The sequence below is a fragment of the Jatropha curcas genome, chromosome 1, assembly GCF_041381405.1.
Source record: "Jatropha curcas cultivar XTBG-Jc1 chromosome 1, XTBG_Jcur_1.0, whole genome shotgun sequence".
NCBI classification, from domain to species: domain Eukaryota; kingdom Viridiplantae; phylum Streptophyta; class Magnoliopsida; order Malpighiales; family Euphorbiaceae; genus Jatropha; species Jatropha curcas.
The window spans coordinates 11,989,928-12,011,092 of record NC_143151.1 but is presented as its reverse complement, the minus strand read 5'-3'; the positions used below and the strand labels follow the sequence as shown (position 1 = coordinate 12,011,092).

At 39.6% G+C, this 21,165-nt stretch overlaps 1 protein-coding gene and 1 non-coding gene across 2 annotated transcripts; one reads left to right on the top strand and one right to left on the bottom strand.

The window, feature by feature from the left end:
* Positions 1–8,775: 8,775 nt before the first annotated feature.
* On the bottom strand, positions 8,776–12,645 carry LOC149499015 (uncharacterized). Its single transcript, XM_089721652.1, has 6 exons — positions 12,445–12,645; positions 11,355–11,541; positions 10,906–11,132; positions 10,046–10,200; positions 9,789–9,913; positions 8,776–9,593 (listed from the first exon to the last, which is right to left on the bottom strand). The coding sequence occupies exons 1-6, from the start codon at positions 12,643–12,645 to the stop codon at positions 8,776–8,778; spliced, it is 1,713 nt and encodes a 570-aa protein (XP_089577778.1).
* A 622-nt stretch (positions 12,646–13,267) lies between these two features.
* Positions 13,268–13,374, top strand: LOC149499014 (small nucleolar RNA R71). The gene has a single exon (XR_016319187.1). It is a non-coding gene; the product is annotated as a small nucleolar RNA R71 (small nucleolar RNA).
* The last annotated feature ends 7,791 nt before the right edge of the window (positions 13,375–21,165 follow it).

The window sequence follows — 21,165 nt, the reverse complement described above, 5'->3', positions numbered from 1 at the left end:
CTAAAAGCCTTCAAATAAGCACTTTTGGCAAGAATAAGCCCAAGCATCAATTTTTGGCGACAAATCGCCCAACAAAACATCTTTTGGCAAGAATTAGCCCAAACATCAATTTTGGCAATGAATTGCCCAATCAACACTTTTGGCAACAAATGCCTAATCAAATCAATCAATCTTTGGCAAAAAGCCTAAACAAAATGCACAAAGCATACACACACTCATGCATAAAGCATCCCCATTCAAAGCCCTCTAAAAGAGGCCTATCGAACTACGTTGACTTTGATCTTCCATTCAAACGAAAGTACGTAGGCACGTTCGGGATTTAAATCCGGGCGGCAAGTCGAAATCACATAAACATTTTCATTTGGTCCAATTACCTTGCAAAGCATTCATTCATTCAGGTTAGTTCATCAGCATGACATAGTCTCGGGATCCACCTCGGGTTCGTAGACCATGCCTTAAACATTGGGTTAATTAATCTAGTAATTAGGTTAATTAAAATCGGAGTCACTTAGGGTTTTTCCTAGTTTACCCTAAAACAATTAAACAAGGTGGCGACTCACACATCACGTGCATTTCTTCCTTTAGTCACATGCATTCACATGCCTATGGCATTTTGGGGAGGGGTTCACAGGCCGAAAAGTGTTGATTTAGGCTTTTAGCCACAATTATTGATCAATTGGACTTTAAACCATATTTATTCGAAATAAGGCAATTGAACCATAGTTATTAATTAACTAGGCTCTTTGGCCAATATTGTCGGATTTAAGCTTAACTGCCACGATTATTAATTAATCGGGCGTTAAGCTTAATCATGTTTTTTTTTTTATCAAAGCAGTTTATTTGCTAAAATAATAACATGAATGCATTTATGCAATTATAGAATTGTTAGGAGTAGAAGAGAAATATGCATGAAGTGCTGAAATTAAATAGGCAGAGTTTTGTTTACATACTTGATTTAATCGACGACCGCTTCTTAATTCCAGATTGAGCTCCTCGCTTGGGAAATATTAATTAGTTCGAATTTGTTTAATTTTTAATGGCCAAATAACATAACATAAACATAAAAATTGAATTAAAAATGCATAAAAGCGGTAAAAGAATCGCAAAAGCGTGAGGGAGAAGGAGTGTCCGTCAACACAGACTGAGCCAGTAAAAAATGAAGGGGGAGAGGCCAATTTATAGGCCAAAACGGGCCTAGGGCGGCAGGTGCCGCCCTGGCCTGGCGGCAGGTGCCGCCCTGGCCCGCGGCAGGTGCCGCCGTGGCCGGCGGCCGGAGTTGCCGTGGCCGGCGGCGACCCTCGGGCCTTTCACTCCGGAGGCATTTTCGGGAGTTTCGGACCTCAGAAAAATATTCCGGGACCAGTTCCGTGATCCTCGCGACATTCCGGACGTTTTAAGTACCATATTGGCATACTTTCGGTGAACTTTCAAAATGGCCTTCGGTCCGGTCGGACAGTTTGCAGTCTGGAAAAACATGCTTTTCGAGCCTCAAAATTTGAAGGATCAATTTCTATACCCTTCCGACTGACCATATGCCCCAGAAATACTCCGGATGTAGCTCCAAACAGACATTTTGCCGGGTTGAGTTTTAAATTGTACTTTCGAAGTCTAAGGAAGAACTTCTCAAGCGTTGTTGCATGTTCTTCAGCTATTTTTGATTTAACAACCATATCGTCCACGTACACTTCTACTTCTTCGTGAATCATGTCATGGAAGATGGTTGTCGCCATTCTTTGATAGGTTGCCCCGGCATTTTTGAGCCCAAAAGGCATGACCCTGTAGTAGTAGGTTCCCCACTCCGTGATGAATGTCGTTTTCTCTTTGTCTGGCACATGCATCATTATCTGGTTGTACCCGACAGCAAGATCGGTCAAGGAGACCATCTCGTGTCCCGCCATTCGGTCTACCAACAAGTCAATATGCGGCAGGGGGAAGTCGTCTTTCGGACATGCTTTATTCAAATCCCAATAGTCCACACACATTCTGACTTTGCCATCTTTCTTCGGCACTGGCACAATATTTGCTAACCATGTCGGGTAGGCAATGGGTTCTATGAACTTATTCTCTAGTTGCTTGGCTACCTCCTCCTTGATTTTCAAGGACCATTCTGTTTTAAGCCTTCTTAGCTTCTGTTTCACTGGCTTAGCCTCAGGGTATACTGGAATCTTATGCACCACTATTGCTGGGTCAATTCCCGTGATGTCACTTGCCTTCCACATGAAGCAATCGGCAAACTTCTTTAAGCATTCACTGACCTGTTCCCTGTTCACACAGTCAGATGCAATGTATGTATGTTCATTCTCTTCTTTGCCAATTATTATTTTTTCTTTATCATTTTTCATTTCATTTATTTCTTTTTCATTATTTTTGCTTGGAAATGCTTGGAAAGATAGACATGCGGGGTAGTCAATAATTTGCAAGCCTTTATTGATAATGACGGAATCGTCTTCAAAAATTACATCAAATTTGAAATCTGAATTTTCAAAATCCGACACAGACGACTCAAGACTGGAACTAGATTCTGACTCGGTTTCATACTCGGGGTCAGACTCAGACTCAATACAGGACTTGATCACATATTTTGACTCTAGGTTGGACTCGGAAGGGGGTGTATCAGCAGTGCGCTCCTCCTCGGCGTACCAATTGGTGAGAGGTCCTTCATTTGGCTTGATCAGGCTCAGTAAATCTTGGTCCCCATCATTTCCTGTAATGAATTCAACCTCATCAAAGAGACTAGGCTGCATGAAGTCTTCCACTTCCAGTTCAGTCACTATTTCGGGCTCGTTACCCCAGACATCAGAGAATATTTCTAACCCAGGTAGCATCTTCTTAGCAGCCGGGCAGTAAAACGGTTCTTGGAAGCTACGATAAGGAATCGTCTCTCCCGATTTGTAAAAGTGACTATTCAAAGTCAAAAAATGTGATGGCATCTGGATGCTTTTCTTTCTTCCTTTTCTGGTCTTCTCAGCGCGGTCTTCATCAGTAGGCTGATAACCCGGCCCAAAAGTCCCTTCATTCACCGGACACTCCCATGCTTGCAGCGTGGGGTATTTCTTCCCGGACCTTGCCATATTCATTCCCGGCAGGTAGGACATCTTTAGCATCAAAGGAACTATGCAGTTTATTTGCACCGTCCCGAAATCAAAGAGAATTCGGGAGTTCGCAGCCTTTCCTTTTATGAACTGCACAGTGTCATATTCAAATCCCGAGAGGGGAAAATTGGCATTTTCGGGGTTGACCTCAAAGAGAGGCTGGCCCTTGGGTTTCTTGAGCTGACTGTAATCATCTCCTTGAACCGTTATAATCTTACCCTCGTAGGGGAATTTGACCTTTTGGTGCAAAGAGGAAGGTACTGCTTTGGTGTGGTGTATCCATGGCCGCCCTAACAGCAGGTTGAAACTGGTGGGCACATCAATGACTTGGAACGGTACCTCCATTATGGCTGGCCCAATCACTAATTTTAGTGTAACAACCCCCAATACTTCTCTCTGAGTGCTGTCATATGCTTTCACTATCTGGTCGGACGGAATGAAATCTGTTTCTTCCAACCCCAGGCAGCTGGCCACCTTTAGTGGGCAAACGTTCAGTGCTGACCCATTATCAATGAGAACCATGGGCACAGTTTTGTCTCTGGTCTGAACAGTGATGTAAAGGGCATCGTTGTGACTATCTCCCTCCTTAGGTAAGTCATCGTCGGAGAACCCGATGTTTTGCACCTTTGATGATTGGGTGAGGGTGGATACCAACACTTCGGGGCTGACTTCCACTGATGTTTGAAGTTGACTCAAAGCCTTGCAAAGAGCTTGGCGATGAGGAAAGGATGATGCTAGAAGTTCCCAAATCGATACCCGAGCTTGCGTCTTTTTTAGCTGTGAGAGTACCGGGTCTTCCTTTGGTTCATCTGTCCTTTGGTAAGGGTTATTTGGGATTTTGTCCAAGACTAATGGTTCATATTTTCTCCCGCTCCTGGTTATGGCATCGAGTTCCTCAGTCAGGTCATTCAGGTCTAGGACACAGATTTCATTCATCCCTAAGAATAGGTCGAAAGGATCGATCAATTCCTGGTCAGAAACAATAGCATTTATCCCATGGTTTGGTAAGGGATTAGTGTTAATGTTGGGTTTGCTTCTCGGAATAATTGAACCGTTGTCTACCAAGTCTTGGATGCGGTTCTTAAGCATCCAACATGCTTCAGTCTTATGCCCATGTGCTTGGTGGTACTCACAGTATTCATTGGCTTTGAAATTCCTTGGTAAGGGGTTGGGTGGTGGTCTTGCCTCCAAAGGTTTGATGTAGTTTGCTTTGACAGCTTCTCGGAATACCAAAAGGATTGGCATCCCGAGATCAGTGTAGGTTCTTCTTGACGATTGACCGCTATTTCGCATATTTCCCACACGTAAAGGATTCATGGGGGTAATGCTTGCCACTTCGTGGACTTTGCCAGTTTGGCTAGGTTTCTTGTACTTCGAGGTTCCCGAGTCTTCTTTCAATTGTCCCATTTGAAGTAAATCTTCTACCTTCATAGCAGTGGCAATGAGCGACTGGAACGATGGTAGGTATTGAGTTTGTAGTTGGTGTTGGTAGACAGGCTGTAGGTTCTTTATTATTATGTCCACCTGTTCTTGTTCAGAAGGTCGGTTAATCATTTGGGCGGCCTTGGCTCTCCACCTCGTAAGGAACGAGGAGAAAGGTTCATTGTTCCTTTGTTTAGTGGTTTCTAGCTCCCTTCGGGTTACATCCACTTCCATATTGTAGTGATACTGTGAGTTGAATGCATTATAGATGTCCTCCCAAGTCTTCATCTTAGACCGGTCTAGACTGACAAACCATCTTAATGTAGCACCGGTGAGAGATTGTTGGAACAACTGAGCAAGGAGCTCGCTGCTCAATCCAAATGGGTTAAGGGCACCCACATACATTTTCAAATGAGTTTTAGGACAAGTAGTTCCATCAAATTTGTCCATGTTTGGCATTTTGAACTTGGTTGGTAATCTTGCTTCGGGGAACAGAGACAAGGAGTTCATGTCCACCACTTCTTTGTGTGTTTTAAGGGCAGTAACAGACCTTTCCAACAATTCAAGTTTTTCTCTCATTTTCTGAGCTTCCAACTCAGAAGCGGTTTTGGAGGGCGTGTCCTCCAAGTTAGGGATAGGGTTTGAGGATGCAGATGCAGCGCCAGGTCCTTGATTGGAGGCAGCATTATCATTTCCCCCAACTGGAGCCCCATTTCCATTACTACCGCCTAGTTCAGCTAATAGAGCAATTCTTTGGGCAGCCAATGCCTCATTCATTTTAGCTTCCATTCTTGCTTCCATTTGTTCTATAAGGTTTTTGATGTCAGAAAGTGATGTCATTGGTGCAGTTGAGATTGGTGAGGTCGGTGATAGCACAGTAGGTGTGGTTGGCACTAATGTTGGTACTTGAACAGGGGGTACCTGTAAGTATAAGAGTAGTTGTATTAGGGGATAGTGGTATCAGGGTAGCTGATATGAGAGAGAATGACTCTTTGTCCAACTGTGCATGACTAAAGGAAATATTTTTTTGTGTTCTCCATGTGTTTACCCAATGTTTATGATATGTCGTGAATGCGCATAACAACACATCATAATCTGTTTTAATGAGATGCTTTATATCACGGGGTGCATTCAGTCCTAAAGGATAGGTTCTATAGGCTATAACACAAATAGAGAATCGGCTTATTAAGGGACCCTTGAACCTTGAGTATGGATATACCTAACCACATGTGAAACAAGGAGTTTCGCGTGGGTCCAACGGTACGCATACCCATGTGCCACCCCCAAAAGGATTAGGGATGGTTTGCGGTAACAGGGAGGACGCTTTGGCTGTCCGTCGACATAATCAAAGAGACCTGCCGATCAGCGCTACTTGCTATCCAGACTCAGAAGTTTGAACAGAAAGAGAAGAAATTCATTTGAAGTTCATTTTTTTATGCAATGGAGAAAATGATTCTCAATCGTGCAAATAAATCAACAAGTTTTAATGTCTTAATCACATTTTTCAATTAAGTCCGGATTTATCAAGTATTCTTAAGGAAAGAACACTTGATTCGTATTAGGGTACTCTGCAAAACAAAGCATAATAAAATAATACCTTAAAGAAAGGCCGGTTAGTTTACACAACAATCGTAGTCCACTTTATGTAAAATGATTACATAAGTCCCCAGCAGAGTCGCCAAACTGTGAACCCCTCCTCCAAAAACACATAGGCATGTGATGCATGTGATGAATGAGAAGAAATGCACGTGAGTGTGTGAGTCGCCACCTTGTTTAATTATTTTAGGGTAAACTAGGAAAAAACCCTGAGTGACTCCAATTTTAATTAACCTAGTTACTAGATTAATTATCCCAATGATTAAGGCACAATCTATGAACCCGAGATGGATCCCGAGACTATGTCATGCTGATGAACTAACCGATGAATGAATGTTTTGTAGGGTGAATGATGTAATTCGACCAAATGAAATGTTTTAAGTGATTTCGACTTGCCACCCGGGGTGAAATCCCGAACGTGCCTACGTACTTCCGTTTGAATGGAAGATCAAAGTCAACGTAGTTCGATAGGCCTTCTTTGAAGGGCTTTGAAGGTGTATGCTTAATGCATGAGTGTGTGTATGCTTTGTGCATGTGTGTGTATGCTTTGTGCATGTTTGTTTAGGCATTTTGCCAAAAAGATCGATTGATTCGATTAGGCGTTCGTCGCCAAAATGTGTTGATTTTAAGGCATTTGTGCCAAAAACGGTTGTCGGGCGATTTGTAGCCAAAACGAATGGTTTTAAGGCTTTTCGCCAAAATGTATTGATTTAGGCAATTAGTTTGCCAAAATGATGTGATTTAAGCGATTTGTCGCAAAAATGGTTGATTTTAAGGCATTTATGCCAAAATGGTTCATTTAAGCGATTTGTCGCCAAAATTGTTGATTTTAAGGCATTTGTGCCAAAATGATTCATTTAAGCGATTTGTCGCCAAAATTATTGATTTTAAGGCATTTGTGCCAAAATTGATTGATTTAGGCAATTAGTTCGCCGAAAGGTTTGTTTTGGACGATTGTCGCCAAAATGACTGATTTTAAGGCCTTTGGCCAAAACTAGTTGATTTAAGCAATTTGTTTGCTAAAATGTGTGATTTAAGCGATTTGTCGCTTAAAAGATTGATTTTAAGGCCTTTGGCCAAAATATGTCGATTTAGGCAATTTGTTTGCCAAAAAGTGAGATTTAGGTGATTATCGCCAAAATGGTTGATTTTAAGGCCTTTGGCCGAAAAGTGTTGATTTAGGCTTTTAGCCACAATTATTGATCAATTGGACTTTAAACCATATTTATTCGAAATAAGGCAATTGAACCGTAGTTATTAATTAACTAGGCTCTTTGGCCAATATTGTCGGATTTAAGCTTAACTGCCACGATTATTAATTAATCGGGCGTTAAGCTTAATCATGTTTTTTTTTTTTTTATCAAAGCAGTTTATTTGCTAAAATAATAACATGAATGCATTTATGCAATTATAGAATTGTTAGGAGTAGAAGAGAAATATGCATGAAGTGCTGAAATTAAATAGGCAGAGTTTTGTTTACATACTTGATTTAATCGACGACCGCTTCTTAATTCCAGATTGAGCTCCTCGCTTGGGAAATATTAATTAGTTCGAATTTGTTTAATTTTTAATGGCCAAATAACATAACATAAACATAAAAATTGAATTAAAAATGCATAAAAGCGGTAAAAGAATCGCAAAAGCGTGAGGGAGAAGGAGTGTCCGTCAACACAGACTGAGCCAGTAAAAAATGAAGGGGGAGAGGCCAATTTATAGGCCAAAACGGGCCTAGGGCGGCAGGTGCCGCCCTGGCCGGCGGTAGGTGCCGCCGGAGGCCGGGCGGCAGGTGCCGCCGGAGGCCGGGCAGCAGCTGCCGCCCTGGCCGGCGGCAGGTGCCGCCGGCGGCAGGTGCCGCCGGCGGCCGGGCGGCAGGTGCCGCCGTGGACGGCGGCTGGAGTTGCCGTGGCCGGCGGCGACCCTCGGGCCTTTCACTCCGGAGGCATTTTTGGGAGTTCAGGACCTCAGAAAAATATTCTGGGACCAGTTCCACGATCCTCGCGACATTCCGGACGTTTTAAGTACCATATTGGCATACTTTCGGTGAACTTTCAAAATGGCCTTCGGTCCGGTCGGACAGTTTGCAGTCCGGAAAAACATGCTTTTCGAGCCTCAAAATTTGAGTATTCACACTTTGTTGCGACTTGCTTCGCGGCGCGAGGGCTGATTTAAGGATTCTTTCCATTTTTAAACTTGTTTTGGCCTTATTTTTGTATAGAACAAATCTTTGCTTCGACTGTGTTCTTGAAAATTACTTTGAAACAAAAACAACACAAGCAAACGTAAAATGTACAAAAACAATTATGCATTTATGCAATTTATATCAAAACAACATAACAAGATTTGCCCGCTTTGCGAGGCTATCACACCTCTCTGGAAGTCCTGCACATGCGCGCACGGGCGTGCGGCTCTGTATGCCTGAGGGCGTGCATGAAGGCACGGGCGTGCGTCTCTGCACGGTCCAGGGCGTGTTACCCTCTTATTTTTCTTTTGAGCACGGCCTAGCTAAGTTACACACCCAGATTATCTTAACTTTTTGGCAACTGTAAAAGCAAATAAAGTTATAACAAATCATAAAACAAACGAATCATAATGAAAATGGGTTGTCTCCTATAAGCACTTTTGTTTAACGTCGTTTTAAGTTCGACGTACCAAACCCGATTAAAGCTTACTCAAGATTGATAGCGGTTTTAATAGGATCAAAATTTCCACCTTGGTAAACCTTTAGTCGGTGAGAATTAACTTTAAAACTTCGGTCACTGTCCATAATCTCTACTGCTCCATGCGGGAAAATTTCTTTAATAGTGAAAGGTCCGGACCACCTTGAGCGCAGTTTTCCTGGAAAAAGGCGGAGTCTAGAGTTGTAGAGTAATACCTGCTGGCCTACCCTTAGATTCCGCAGAATAATATGCTTATCATGCCACTGTTTGGTGCGTTCTTTATAGATCTTGGCATTTTCATAAGCGTGAAGCCTCATTTCATCCATCATATTCAATTGAAGCAACCTCTTTTGACCAGTTTCCTTAGTATCAAAGTTAAGAAATTTGATTGCCCAATATGCTTTGTGCTCCATCTCGACAGGAAGGTGACAAGCCTTACCGTATACCATTCGATATGGTGACATGCCAATTGGTGTTTTGAATGCGGTTCTATAGGCCCAAAGAGCATCATCGAGCTTCTTGGACCAGTCCTTTCTTGATTGGCCAACAGTTGTCTCCAAGATCTTTTTGATTTCTCGATTCGTGACTTCTACTTGTCCGCTTGTTTGAGGGTGATATGGAGTACCTACACGATGTGTAACGCCATATCTGGAAAGTAGTGAATCAAGGTACTTGTTACAGAAATGCTTACCTCCATCGGTGATTATTGCCCTTGGAGTACCATGCCGTGTGAAAATGTATTTCTTGATGAAGCTCATTACACTTTTGGCATCGTTATTGGGAAGGGCAATAGCTTCTGCCCATTTTGACACATAATCCACTGCCACTAGGATGTATTGATTTGAATATGATGAAGGAAAAGGTCCCATGAAGTCCAGACCCCAAACATCAATGATTTCGACTTCAAGAATGTTATGCAAAGGCATCTCATGTCTCTTTGAAATATTACCTAACCTTTGACAGCGATCACAAAGACGTACATAGTTAAAAGCATCTTTAAATAGATTAGGCCAATACAAACCGCTGTCCAAAATACGTGCCGCTGTTTTGTTTGCTCCAAAATGTCCTCCACATTCCATTGAATGACAGAATTTAAGAACTCTTTCCATTTCACTTTCCGGTATGCACCATCGAAATAACTGATCACTACAATATTTGAACAAAAATGGCTCCTCCCAATAGTAGTATTTGATATCATGGAAGAATTTTTTCTTTTGTTGATAAGAAAAATTGGGAGGAATGATTTTGCAAACAAGATAGTTGACTATATCAGCATACTAGGGAGTTTGAGTCATTAGCAGAAGATGCTCATGGGGAAAGCTCTCATTGATTTGTAGCTCGGTTGTATCCTCCTCTCCTAATTCTAACCTGGAAAGGTGATCAGCCACTAGATTTTCGGTTCCCTTTTTGTCCCGAATTTCCAAATCAAATTCCTGCAATAAGAGAACCCAACGAATCAGTCTCGGTTTAGCATCTTTCTTTTCTAGCAAATATTTGATGGCTGAGTGGTCCGTGTAAACTATTGTTTTGACCCCAATTAAATATGCTCGGAATTTGTCAAAAGCAAAAACAATAGCTAACAATTCTTTTTCAGTAGTTGCATAATTCAATTGAGCGTCATTCAATGTGCGACTGGCATAATAAATGACATGCAACTTCTTGTCCTTTCGTTGTCCAAGAACAGCTCCGACAGCATGATCACTAGCATCACACATAAGTTCAAATGGAAGAGTCCAATCTGGTGTAGTAATGATAGGTGCTGAGATCAACTCCTTTTTTAATCTGTTAAAAGCATCTAAACACTCTTTGTCAAAATTAAAAGGGACATCTTTAACTAATATATTGCAAAGAGGTTTTGTGATTTTTGAGAAGTCCTTGATAAACCTCCTGTAGAACCCTGCATGACCAAGAAAACTTCTTATGCCTTTCACTGAGTTAGGAGGAGGTAGTTTTTCAATTACCTCGATTTTGGCTTTGTCTACATCAATTCCTTGCTGAGAGATTTTGTGCCCCAAGACAATACCTTCGCTAACCATGAAATGACATTTTTCCCAATTTAACACAAGGTTAGTATCTTCACATCGTTGCATTACTAAAGATAGATTATAAAGACATGCATCGAAAGAAGAACCAAATACAGAAAAATCATCCATAAATATCTCAATGGATTTCTCAACCATATCAGAAAATATGGACATCATGCATCTTTGGAAAGTTGCAGGAGCATTGCATAGTCCGAAGGGCATTCTCCTATAGGCAAAAGTGTCATAAGGACAAGTGAAAGTAGTCTTTTCCTGATCTTCTAGAGCAATGGGTATTTGAAAGTACCCGGAATAACCGTCCAAGAAACAGTAGAAAGGATAACCTGCAAGTCTTTCAAGCATTTGATCAATAAAGGGTAAGGGAAAATGGTCCTTACGTGTTGCTTTGTTTAATTTTCTGGAATCAATGCACACACGCCAACCTGTGACTGTTCTAGTGGGAATTAACTCATTGTTTTCATTAAAGATGACAGTCATGCCTCCTTTCTTTGGCACCACTTGAATAGGACTTACCCAACTACTAACGGAGATTGGATAGATAATACCGGCATCCAGAAGTTTTATGATTTCAGCTTTCACCACCTCCTTCATGTTTGGATTCAAGCGTCTTTGATGTTCGATTGAAGGTTTGTAGTCATCTTCCATTAGGATCTTATGCATGCATACACTTGGGCTTATTCCTTGTAAGTCAGAAATTGACCACCCTATTGCCTTCTTGTGCTTCCGAAGAACCTGCAACAACCCTTCCTCTTGATCAAGCGTTAAGTGAGAGGAAATAATAACAGGAAAAGAGTTGTTCTCACCTAGAAATGCATGCTTCAAATGAGGATGAAGTTGCTTCAATTCTTGGTTAGGTGGTGTGTCTTCTTTTTCTTTTTCTTTTTCTGCATTATTATTGTCTATGCTATATAGAGTTTTATCTACACATGTATCTATTACATCTATTCTAAAGCAATCATCGCAGTCCATAGGTAATTTACAAGATTTTAACACATCGAAGACGACTTCCTCTTGACCAACTCGTAATGTTAGTTTCCCATCATGTACGTCAATTAGAGCTCTTGCAGTTGCAAGAAAAGGTCTTCCAAGGATCAATGATCCCTCTCTTCCTTCATCAATATCAAGGATGACAAAATCAATTGGGAAAATAAATTTTCCTATCTTGACTAGTACGTCTTCTATAATTCCTTTGGGATATTTGATCAATCGATCGGCTAATTGTAGAGACATCCTTGTTGGCTTGAGCTCCCCCATACCTAGCATTTTAAAAACTTCATAAGACATCAGATTTATGCTAGCCCCTAAGTCAGCTAAAGCTTTTTCAAAATTTAGATTGCCAATATTACAAGGGATGGAAAAACTCCCTGGATCCTTAAGCTTTGGTGGCAATTTGTTTTGAATGATTGCGCTGCATTCTTCAGTCAGTTTTACCATTCCTTGATCATCAATCTTTCTTTTTTTGCTCAAGATTTCTTTTAAGAATTTTGCATAACTAGGCATTTGAGCAAGCGCTTCAGCAAAGGGGATGTTTATTTGAAGCTTCTTGAAGACGTCTAGGAATTTCATGAAGCTTTGATCATCTTGCGTCTTTTTTAATCTTTGTGGAAATGGAATGGGTGGAATATAAGGTTTTACCTCTTCCTTCTCTACTAGATCGATAATAGGAGCCTTTTTCTCCTCTTCCTTCTCCTTCTTCTTCTCTTTTCTGGAGTTGTCCTCCAACTCTCTTCCACTCCTCAAGGTGATGGCTTGTACCTGCTCCTTAGGATTTTTTTCTGTGTTGCTAGGTAATGTACCTTGAGGTCTAGCTGCCATCATGTTTGCAAACTGGCCCATTTGGATTTCCAGATTTCTTATCGCAGCTTATTGGATTTTATTGTGTTCTCTTGTTTTGTTCATAAAGTCCATGTGCGATTTGGAAAGGGCAGTAAGGAGATCATCATGAGTCTTCTTTTCAGGAGGCAAGAAACCTGGTGGTGCATTTAAAGTGTTATTAGAATTACCATATGAAAGGTTCGGATGATTTCTCAACCTGTTATCGTAAAGATTCGAATATGGATAATTCCTCCTCTGTTGGTTCATCACATAGTTCACCTGTTCCAAAGTTTGTGGATTTGCAGAATCTAACATGCATTCTCCAACTCCATGCGGTTCGTTACATCTGTCACAAGTTTGCATGATAGAATTTATAGACTTAGTGGTTAGCAGATCAAGCTTTCTTACCATATTGTCAACCTTTGCATTTAGTGCAGTGATGGCATCGATCTCATAAATTCTAGCAGTCTTTCTTCTCTCAGAGCTGCTTTGATAATGGCTATTACTGGCCATTTCTTCTATCAAATCATATGCCTCGTCGATCTCTTTTCTTTCGAAGGATCCTCCTGCAGCTGCATCCAAAGTAATTTTTATGTTAGGTGACAATGAATTATAGAAAGTTTGGACCTGCAACCATTTGGGCAGGCTATGGTGAGGACATTTTCTCAATAAATCCTTGAATCTTTCCCAAGCCTCATGCAAGCTTTCTTGATCATGATGAGCAAAGGTCATAATCTCATTTCTTAATTTAGTTGTTTTAGAAGATGGAAAGAATTTAGCCAAAAATTTCTGGGCTAATTCTTCCCAAGTTGTAAAACTTCCAGCAGGACAAGATTGTAGCCATGATCGTGCTTTATCCCTTAGAGTGAAAGGAAAGAGTCTTAATTTAATGGCATCTTCAGAAACACCATTTTGTTTGAAAGTGTCACAAATTTTCAGGAAATTAGTAATATGAGCATTAGGATCTTCACTAGGAAGTCCTCCATATTGAATAGAAGTGGAAAGCATTTGTATTATTGCTGGTTTAATTTCAAAATTATTTGCCTCCACTCTTGGTCTAGTGATGCTGGAGGTGGCTCCATTGAGAGAAGGTGTGGTATAATCTCGCAATGTGCGGACGTTTGGCTGCTGTACGGCTTGAGGATTTGCAGCAAGAGGTATATTCGAAAGCTGAGGATTGATCCCGTCCATATTTGATTGTGGTTCGGGTCTGCTTTCTTGTGCTCTCCTTGCTGCGTTGTTTCTTCTGCAGGTTTTTTCTATTTCTGGATCAAAGATCAGAGGTTCTGTCCTTCTAGATCTTCTTTGCATAAAACCTGAGATGGTCTACAAAATTAAATGACTAAAATGAATAAGTGAATGTTTAAATTAATAAAAAGATAATTCGTATTGATATTGGATTTGCCAATCCCCGGCAACGACGCCAAAAACTTGACAGCTTATTTCGCAAGTGTACGAATCGCCACAAGTAATATATGATGAGTAGAGCATTGTATCCACAGGGATTGTAATCCAAGTACCAAAATTATGTTATCTTGTTATTATTTAAACGATGATTGAGGAAATTGTTTGTAGAAATTAAATTTAACAAGTAAAAATAAGAACTTAAGCAAGCAATTATTGATTAAAGAAATCAAGGAAGTAAAACTACTAGGGGTTTTGATTTCACTTAACTCTATCCAATTTATTTCATTAGTTCATTGATCAATTTAATTATTCAAGTAGGGGAAACAACCCAAAAATCACTAACAAGCTCTCCCGATGTATTGTTAGCTATTTTAACCCGGTCTAATTACCTATCTTCCAATAGCGCAATCAAACATGAATTAAATCATTAAGTTTTATGGTTTGTTTGGTGAATTCATAACCTAAGGTCATTAACTTATGAAAACCCCCCATGAGTCAAACCGTATAGCTTCCGCATCAAGTTATTATTTTCATGTGTTTTATTAACCTTTTCATATCAAAGATCCTTCTTCCGATAGTGATAATTGAAATAAATCAATCTAGGGGAAAATTCTACCTAGAAGCATTAAGTTCATTAATAAATCATAACTTGAATAAGGAAAAATAAATCTAATTGCATAAATTGGAAAAGAGATTAAGCTACATCAAACCCCCTAGTATAAGAGTTTAGTTACACATAATACTTAAATAAAACTCAACAATACTTGATAAATATTCCATAATCAATAAAGATAATGAAAGAAATAAACAAGATTAAGAGTTTAGAAATAAGAACTAGTGATGAATTGCTTGGATGGCTTCCTTGAAACTTTGCACAACTCTTGAATACTTAACTTCTAAAGAAAATAAAACTATGTACAAGACTATAAAATGAGAGAAAGAAAGAGTGGAGTGTAGTGTGTGAGATAGATGGATTTGCTAGATGCCTTTGGAGTGGCTCCTTCTCTTCCTTATATAGACTTCTTGGGGGAACAAGCCTTGTGATTTAATGAGTAAAGTTCAACTTTGTGAGGTGGAAAAGTTTGTAAATCAAGCCATGAATTGCTCTCAATTATGGTTTCTCAATTGCACATGGTTGAACTTTGACTGGCATGTGAAGAAAGTATCCAAAGCATCTTGTGAAAATGGTAGAAATTAGTTGGCAACTTTTGACTCAAAATATAGAATTCTTGCTTGCACGGGCGTGTTGCCTAGCACGGCCTGGGGCGTGCCAGTCTTTGGAGGATTAGAGGCTCTGGCACGGGCCGTGTTCCGTAGCATGGCTTGGCAAGCTAGCGAGCACGGGCGTGCTGTCTGGCCGTGCAGATTCCTGGAAGTCTGGTTGATAGCGCGCACGGGCGTGCGGGGTAGCACGGGCTGGGGCGTGCATCTCTCTAGAAGTCAGAGGTATATGAGGCACAGGCGTGTTCCGCAGCACGGCCTAGGAAGGCTAGCGCGCACGGGTGTGTTCCTCGGCACGGCTTGGGGCGTGCATCTCTCTGTCTCTTGGTTTGTCTCTCCTTGTGCCAGACACGGCCGTGCTTCGTGACACGGGCTGGGGCGTGCCAATTGTACCTTGCTTTGTTTTTGTTCTTTTCTTTGCAAAATCCTAAAATTTTCTTTCCAATCGAGTGAGTTGTGATTAAAGGAAGCTTTTGAATAAAAACATATCAATATTACATAAAAACTAATTTAAATAAATTAAAAGTAATAGAAAACTTCAATCAAAATTACAATAAAAACACTATAAAAATCAACACTATCAAAAAACAATTTATAAAAAGTTCAAATTTTAAAAATAATAAAAAATCTTTACAATTGAGTCCTAATATCATTTTAATTTTTATAAATATACTCTTTCTAAACTCTTTTATGTATATCGTTATATTTTTTTTAATTTATAAACATATTTCGTATTTTTTTATATTTCAAACGTTTCTCCTACGTTTTGATTTACTATATTTTTTAAGATTCCGTCTCCTCATGTCTATTTTTGCATTTTCACATTTCTTCATTTTCTTTTGGTGCAACCTAGATCAATAAAAAAAAAAATTGAAATGATGTTTATTTCTTCAATATGGTGGCAGGAGATATCAGCTCAACTAAAAAGCAAAATCGGTCTCATCAAATGAATCTTGGAAGTGCGAGGATCATGAAATGGTACCCATTTTAGCTAGGGTGCTTAGAATCATCGGAAACCTTAGATTTTGGTTTGGTTTCCATAAAAAAAGATAGTCAAAAAATTAAAAACAAAACCATTGAATTTCTCATGATGCAACGGATCTTTTTATATCTATATTGGCCAGTGAAAATGGTTGAAAAACAGCAAAACGATGTTAAAAAGCTTGAGTTATGTGATCCAAGATTTCACCACTACAAGACACCGATTGGAAGAAAAAAAGAGTTGCATCGTATCAACTAGTGCAGGAACTCGGGGAGAACTGAATTGAATTTTTACCAAATTTAGACTCAAACTGTTCGTAAATGATTTGATTTCTTTATAGCTCAAACCACTACCACATGTACCAACCCCGTCTCTATGAATAATAATTATTATTATAAATGAATTTTTACATTTTCAAATTTAAAATTTTCATTCCTTCGCAGCTTGGATATACAGTTGTAATGAATATAAGGTTTGATTTACTATCAAATGCTCTACCCTTATTCTAAGGATACATTTGTTTTACTTTATTACGATTTTAAACACGTAATAAAGATGCAAGATAATATAATTAAAAATGTGTACCTTAAAAGTGTGGCACAAAGATAGGAAGCAGAAAGATACTTTACTATTCCATTATGTTTAATATTTATACACAACTATCTCTCTATAATTCTGTTACAAGAGATAAATGAAAGCACAGCTAAATACATGTCAAATTATAACAAAATGCAACTACTAACCCTTATCTATACAGTTGGCTTATTACTCCCCCGCAAGATTGGGGTTCGATTACAAACACCAATCTTGAACCGGTTTTTGATAAATACAGTCTTTGATAAAGGTTTTGTCAGAAGATCAGCTAACTGATCTTTTGACGAAACATGAGCAATTCGTAACTATTTCTTTTGCACAAGATCTCTGACAAAATGTAAATCAATCTCAATATGCTTCATCCGAGAGTGATAAACAGGATTATGACAAGCATACGTAGTTGATATATTATCACAATAAAGCACTGGCTGTGAAACATTAATTCCCATCTCAGACAATAATGAACTAGTCCAAATTACCTCTGAAGCTGCGGATGCAACAACTCGATATTCAGCTTCCGTCGACGATCGAGCTACTGCTTTTTGCTTCCTAGAAGTCCACGAAATTGGAACTGTTCCAAGGTATGATATGTAACTTGTTGTTGAGATCCTATCAGAGGAATCACCAGCCCAATCCGCATTGGAGAAGGCATGAAATACAAATGAAGACTGAGGCCTTATTAATATTCCATAGTCGAATGTAGCTTTGAGATAACGTAGCAACCTCTTAAGAGCATCCCAGTGATGTTCAGTTGGACTTTGCATGAACTGAGACAAACGATTAACATAGAAGCAAATATCCGGTCTTGTCCAAGTTAGATATTGGAGAGCTCCTATCACCTGTTTGTATTCAGATGGATTGACCTCCCGAGATTTGGAAGTATTTTTGGACAAAATAGTTGAAGTTGCAAATGGTGTGGATATTGGCTTGGAACCTTCCATGTTTGCTTATGTTAATAACTTGAGGATATAATGGTGCTGAGAAAGGAACAACCCAGCTGATGTTTTCTGAATATCAATTCCCAAGAACAAACTTAACTGCTACGGTTCCTTCAATGAGAATCGCGTAGCCAATTTCTGAATAAACAACTAGATGACCTTGGAGCAATTTCCAGTTAACAACAAATCATCCACATAAACCAAAAAATAACAAATAGCTTTCCCTCCTCGAAAAACAAATAGAGACTTATCACTCTTTGACTGCTCAAAACCAAAATGAATTGCACATTCCTTCAAAGCTTGATACCAGGCTCGTGGAGCTTGACGAAGCCCATACAAGGCCTTCACCAGTTTGCATACATAAGTGGGTTTTTCAGGATTAACAAAGCCAGAGGGTTGTTTCATAAATACCGTTTCTTGCAGAGGTCCATGAAGGAACGCATTGTTAACGTCCAATTGACAAATGCTCCAATTGTTTGAGACTACAATGGCCAAAATTATTCGAATTGTGGCAGGCTTTGAAACTGGACTGAATGTTTCATCGAAATCAACTCCTGGACGCTGATTATATCCTTTAGCCACCAGTCTCGCTTTGTACTTTGAAATCGACCCATCTAGATTCTTCTTGATACGAAAAACCCATTTGCATCCTATTAAATTCTGACCACTGCAAGGAGGAACAAGGATCCAAGTCCCGTTAGTCATTAAAGCATCAAACTCAGAAGACATTGCCTGCCGCCATTCTGGAATCTTTAGTGCCTGAGATACACATGTTAGTTCTATAGACAGAGGAAGAGGATACTTTGTAACAGAGTTTAGACGTTTTGGTTTGAAAATATTGTTCTGGGACCTAGTGACCATAGGATGAGTTCGAATAGGAGACTCAGAAACATTTGGAGTTGATTGATCAGAAACAATGGGAAAAGATGAAGAAGATCTTTCGATTGATTCTGTGGACTCAATAGAAGAAGGAGATAACGAAGACGCAGTTTGGACTAATGGCAAATTTGTCGAAATAGACACTGAGGGACTAGAGAACGATGAAGCAGAGGAATTTTGAAGTGATGTTTCATTTGAAACCCTAGGCTGAAACGCTGCCGTTTGGAAAGGGATAAAATTAGAACCGTCTGACCCTTCCGTTTTATCACCTACAAACCCAGAATTCTCATTGTCAATAGCAACAGAAGACCCATGAACATTATACCAAGTATGGATATCTAAACTCTCCTTCTTTAATTGCTCACCTGGAAATTGCCCTTCTACAAAAACAACATGCCTAGACGCATAAACTTTCTGACTGTGTGGTTCATAACATAGGTAAGCACTTTGGTGTAGAGAATAACCCAAAAATATACATGGTTATGATTTAGCTTCAAATTTATTGCGAGTATATGGCCTTAAATACGGGTAACAGAGGCAGCCAAATATTCTAATCTTAGTATAGTTAGGGTGCTGTTGAAAAAGCTTAAAGAAAGGAGAAGACATGTTAAGCACTGGTGTTGGCAGCCTATTTATGAGATAAACAGCAACCTGAAAAGAATAAGTCCAAAATTCAAATGATAAAGAAGCTGACTACAACAATGTTAATCCAGTTTCTACTACATGCCTATGACGACGCTCAGCAGCTCCATTATGCTGAGGTGTATGAGGAGGCATTTGTAAATGAGAAATTCCATGGTTTTGAAACATTTTCCTTAAGGCAATATACTCTCCCCCCCCCCCATCGGTATAAATAGATATAATTTTAGTACCAAACATATTTTCAACAAGTTTTTGGAAAGCTAGAAACACTGAAGCAACATCCGATTTAGCCTTAAGAGGATAAAACCAAATATACTTTGAAAAATGGTCGACAAAAATCAAATAATACTTAAATCCATCAAAGGATTGCACAGGGGCAGGTCCCCACAAATCAGAATATAACAATTCTAATGGTTTTGAACTTTTAAGCGATGAAACACTAAAGGCAAGTCTGTGGCTTTTATTACATAAACAGGAATGACAATCAACGCTGTTAAATGACTCAGATAAACGAAATTGAGACAAAACATAACGACTAATTATGGTAGCTGGATGACCAAGACGCTGATGCCAAAAAAAAGAAGACTCACGAACAGAAGACTGAGTTGCAAATGGAAACAATGATCGACCTTTCGAAATGGATGAGAGACGATACAGAGAATCCTTAATGCATCCCTTTGTGATTATCTCCCCCGTGGACAGATCCTTGACAAGGAAACAATCAAAAAAGAATTCAATTGAAACATTATTGGCTAGACAAAAAGCAGAGACAAAAATTAAATTCTCTTTTGAATGAGGAACACATAGAACTTCAGTTAAGGAACAAGTTTCCGAAGGAAAAGATAATGATTTAGACCCAACATGTGTAATTCTCAAACCTGTACCATCTATTAAATGAAGTTCATCAAGGCCTTCGTAGGGAGCATGAAGTGAGAGATTTTGCAAATCATTAGTGACATGATGCGTAGCTCCTGTATCCATGACCTAGCTTTGTCTATCATTGGCAACAACATTGTTTGCCTTTGGTTGTGGAAAATGATCCTTGAAAAAATCTTTTGCTCGAAAGCATTGTTTGGCAATGTGACCAGGCCGTTCACAAATTTGACACAATATTTTTGAATTACCAGCTCCCTTTGTAGACCGTGAATTTATCTCAGTCAAGAACTGAGAACCACCTGAAGTAGCAAAGCTGTCATTTGAAAAGCCCTGTGATGTTTGAACCTTCTGTCTAGAGTATGGCCCTCGCCTAACATTATTTGCAGTGATTGGCGTTGTAACATATGAAGAATCAATTTTCTTCAAATAAAGTTCATGAGCCATTAACTTATCCTGTAACTCTACGAAAGAGATAACAGAATCACGAGCTCTTACCGTTGCTGAAATATCACAGAATTCTGGTCCAACTCCATTCAATACATGTATGACCAGATCAATATCAGAAACTGGACTTCCAGACAAAGAAAGATCTTCAGAGATGGTCTTTACAGTCTGTAAATACTCAGCCACAGGTCTTGACTCTCTTTTGAAAGTAGAAAGTGTATCACGAAGGGATAATATCCGTGTTGCATTACGGTTTGCACAAGAGACTCGAATTTTCTCCCACGCATCAGCAGATGTGGAAGCAGAGGATACAAGATGCATTGCTGTAAAGCTTGTTGATGCAATAATCGCAACCAAGATTAATTGATCTTGACAGACCCAAAAATCATGATCAGTATTAACCTCATCCTTTTCACCTTGACGTATGATTCGAGCAGGACATGGGAAAGAACCATCAACATATCCCATCAGATTATAACCCTTGAAAACAGGCATGACTTAAGCACACCAGGTAGGGTAATTTTGCTGAGTCAATTTCAGAGGAAATTGAGTTGAATT

Coding starts and splice junctions, on each gene's coding strand:
- LOC149499015 (XM_089721652.1), bottom strand. CDS start 12,645: ATGGGCCAGTTTGCAAACATGATGGCAGCTAGACCTCAAGGTACATTA. Junction 10,201..10,905: donor TATTTATGGATGATTTTTCT/GTATTTGGTTCT, acceptor CTCTTATTGCAG/GAATTTGATTTGGAAATTCG. Junction 9,594..9,788: donor GGCACGTATTTTGGACAGCG/GTTTGTATTGGC, acceptor AATACATCCTAG/TGGCAGTGGATTATGTGTCA.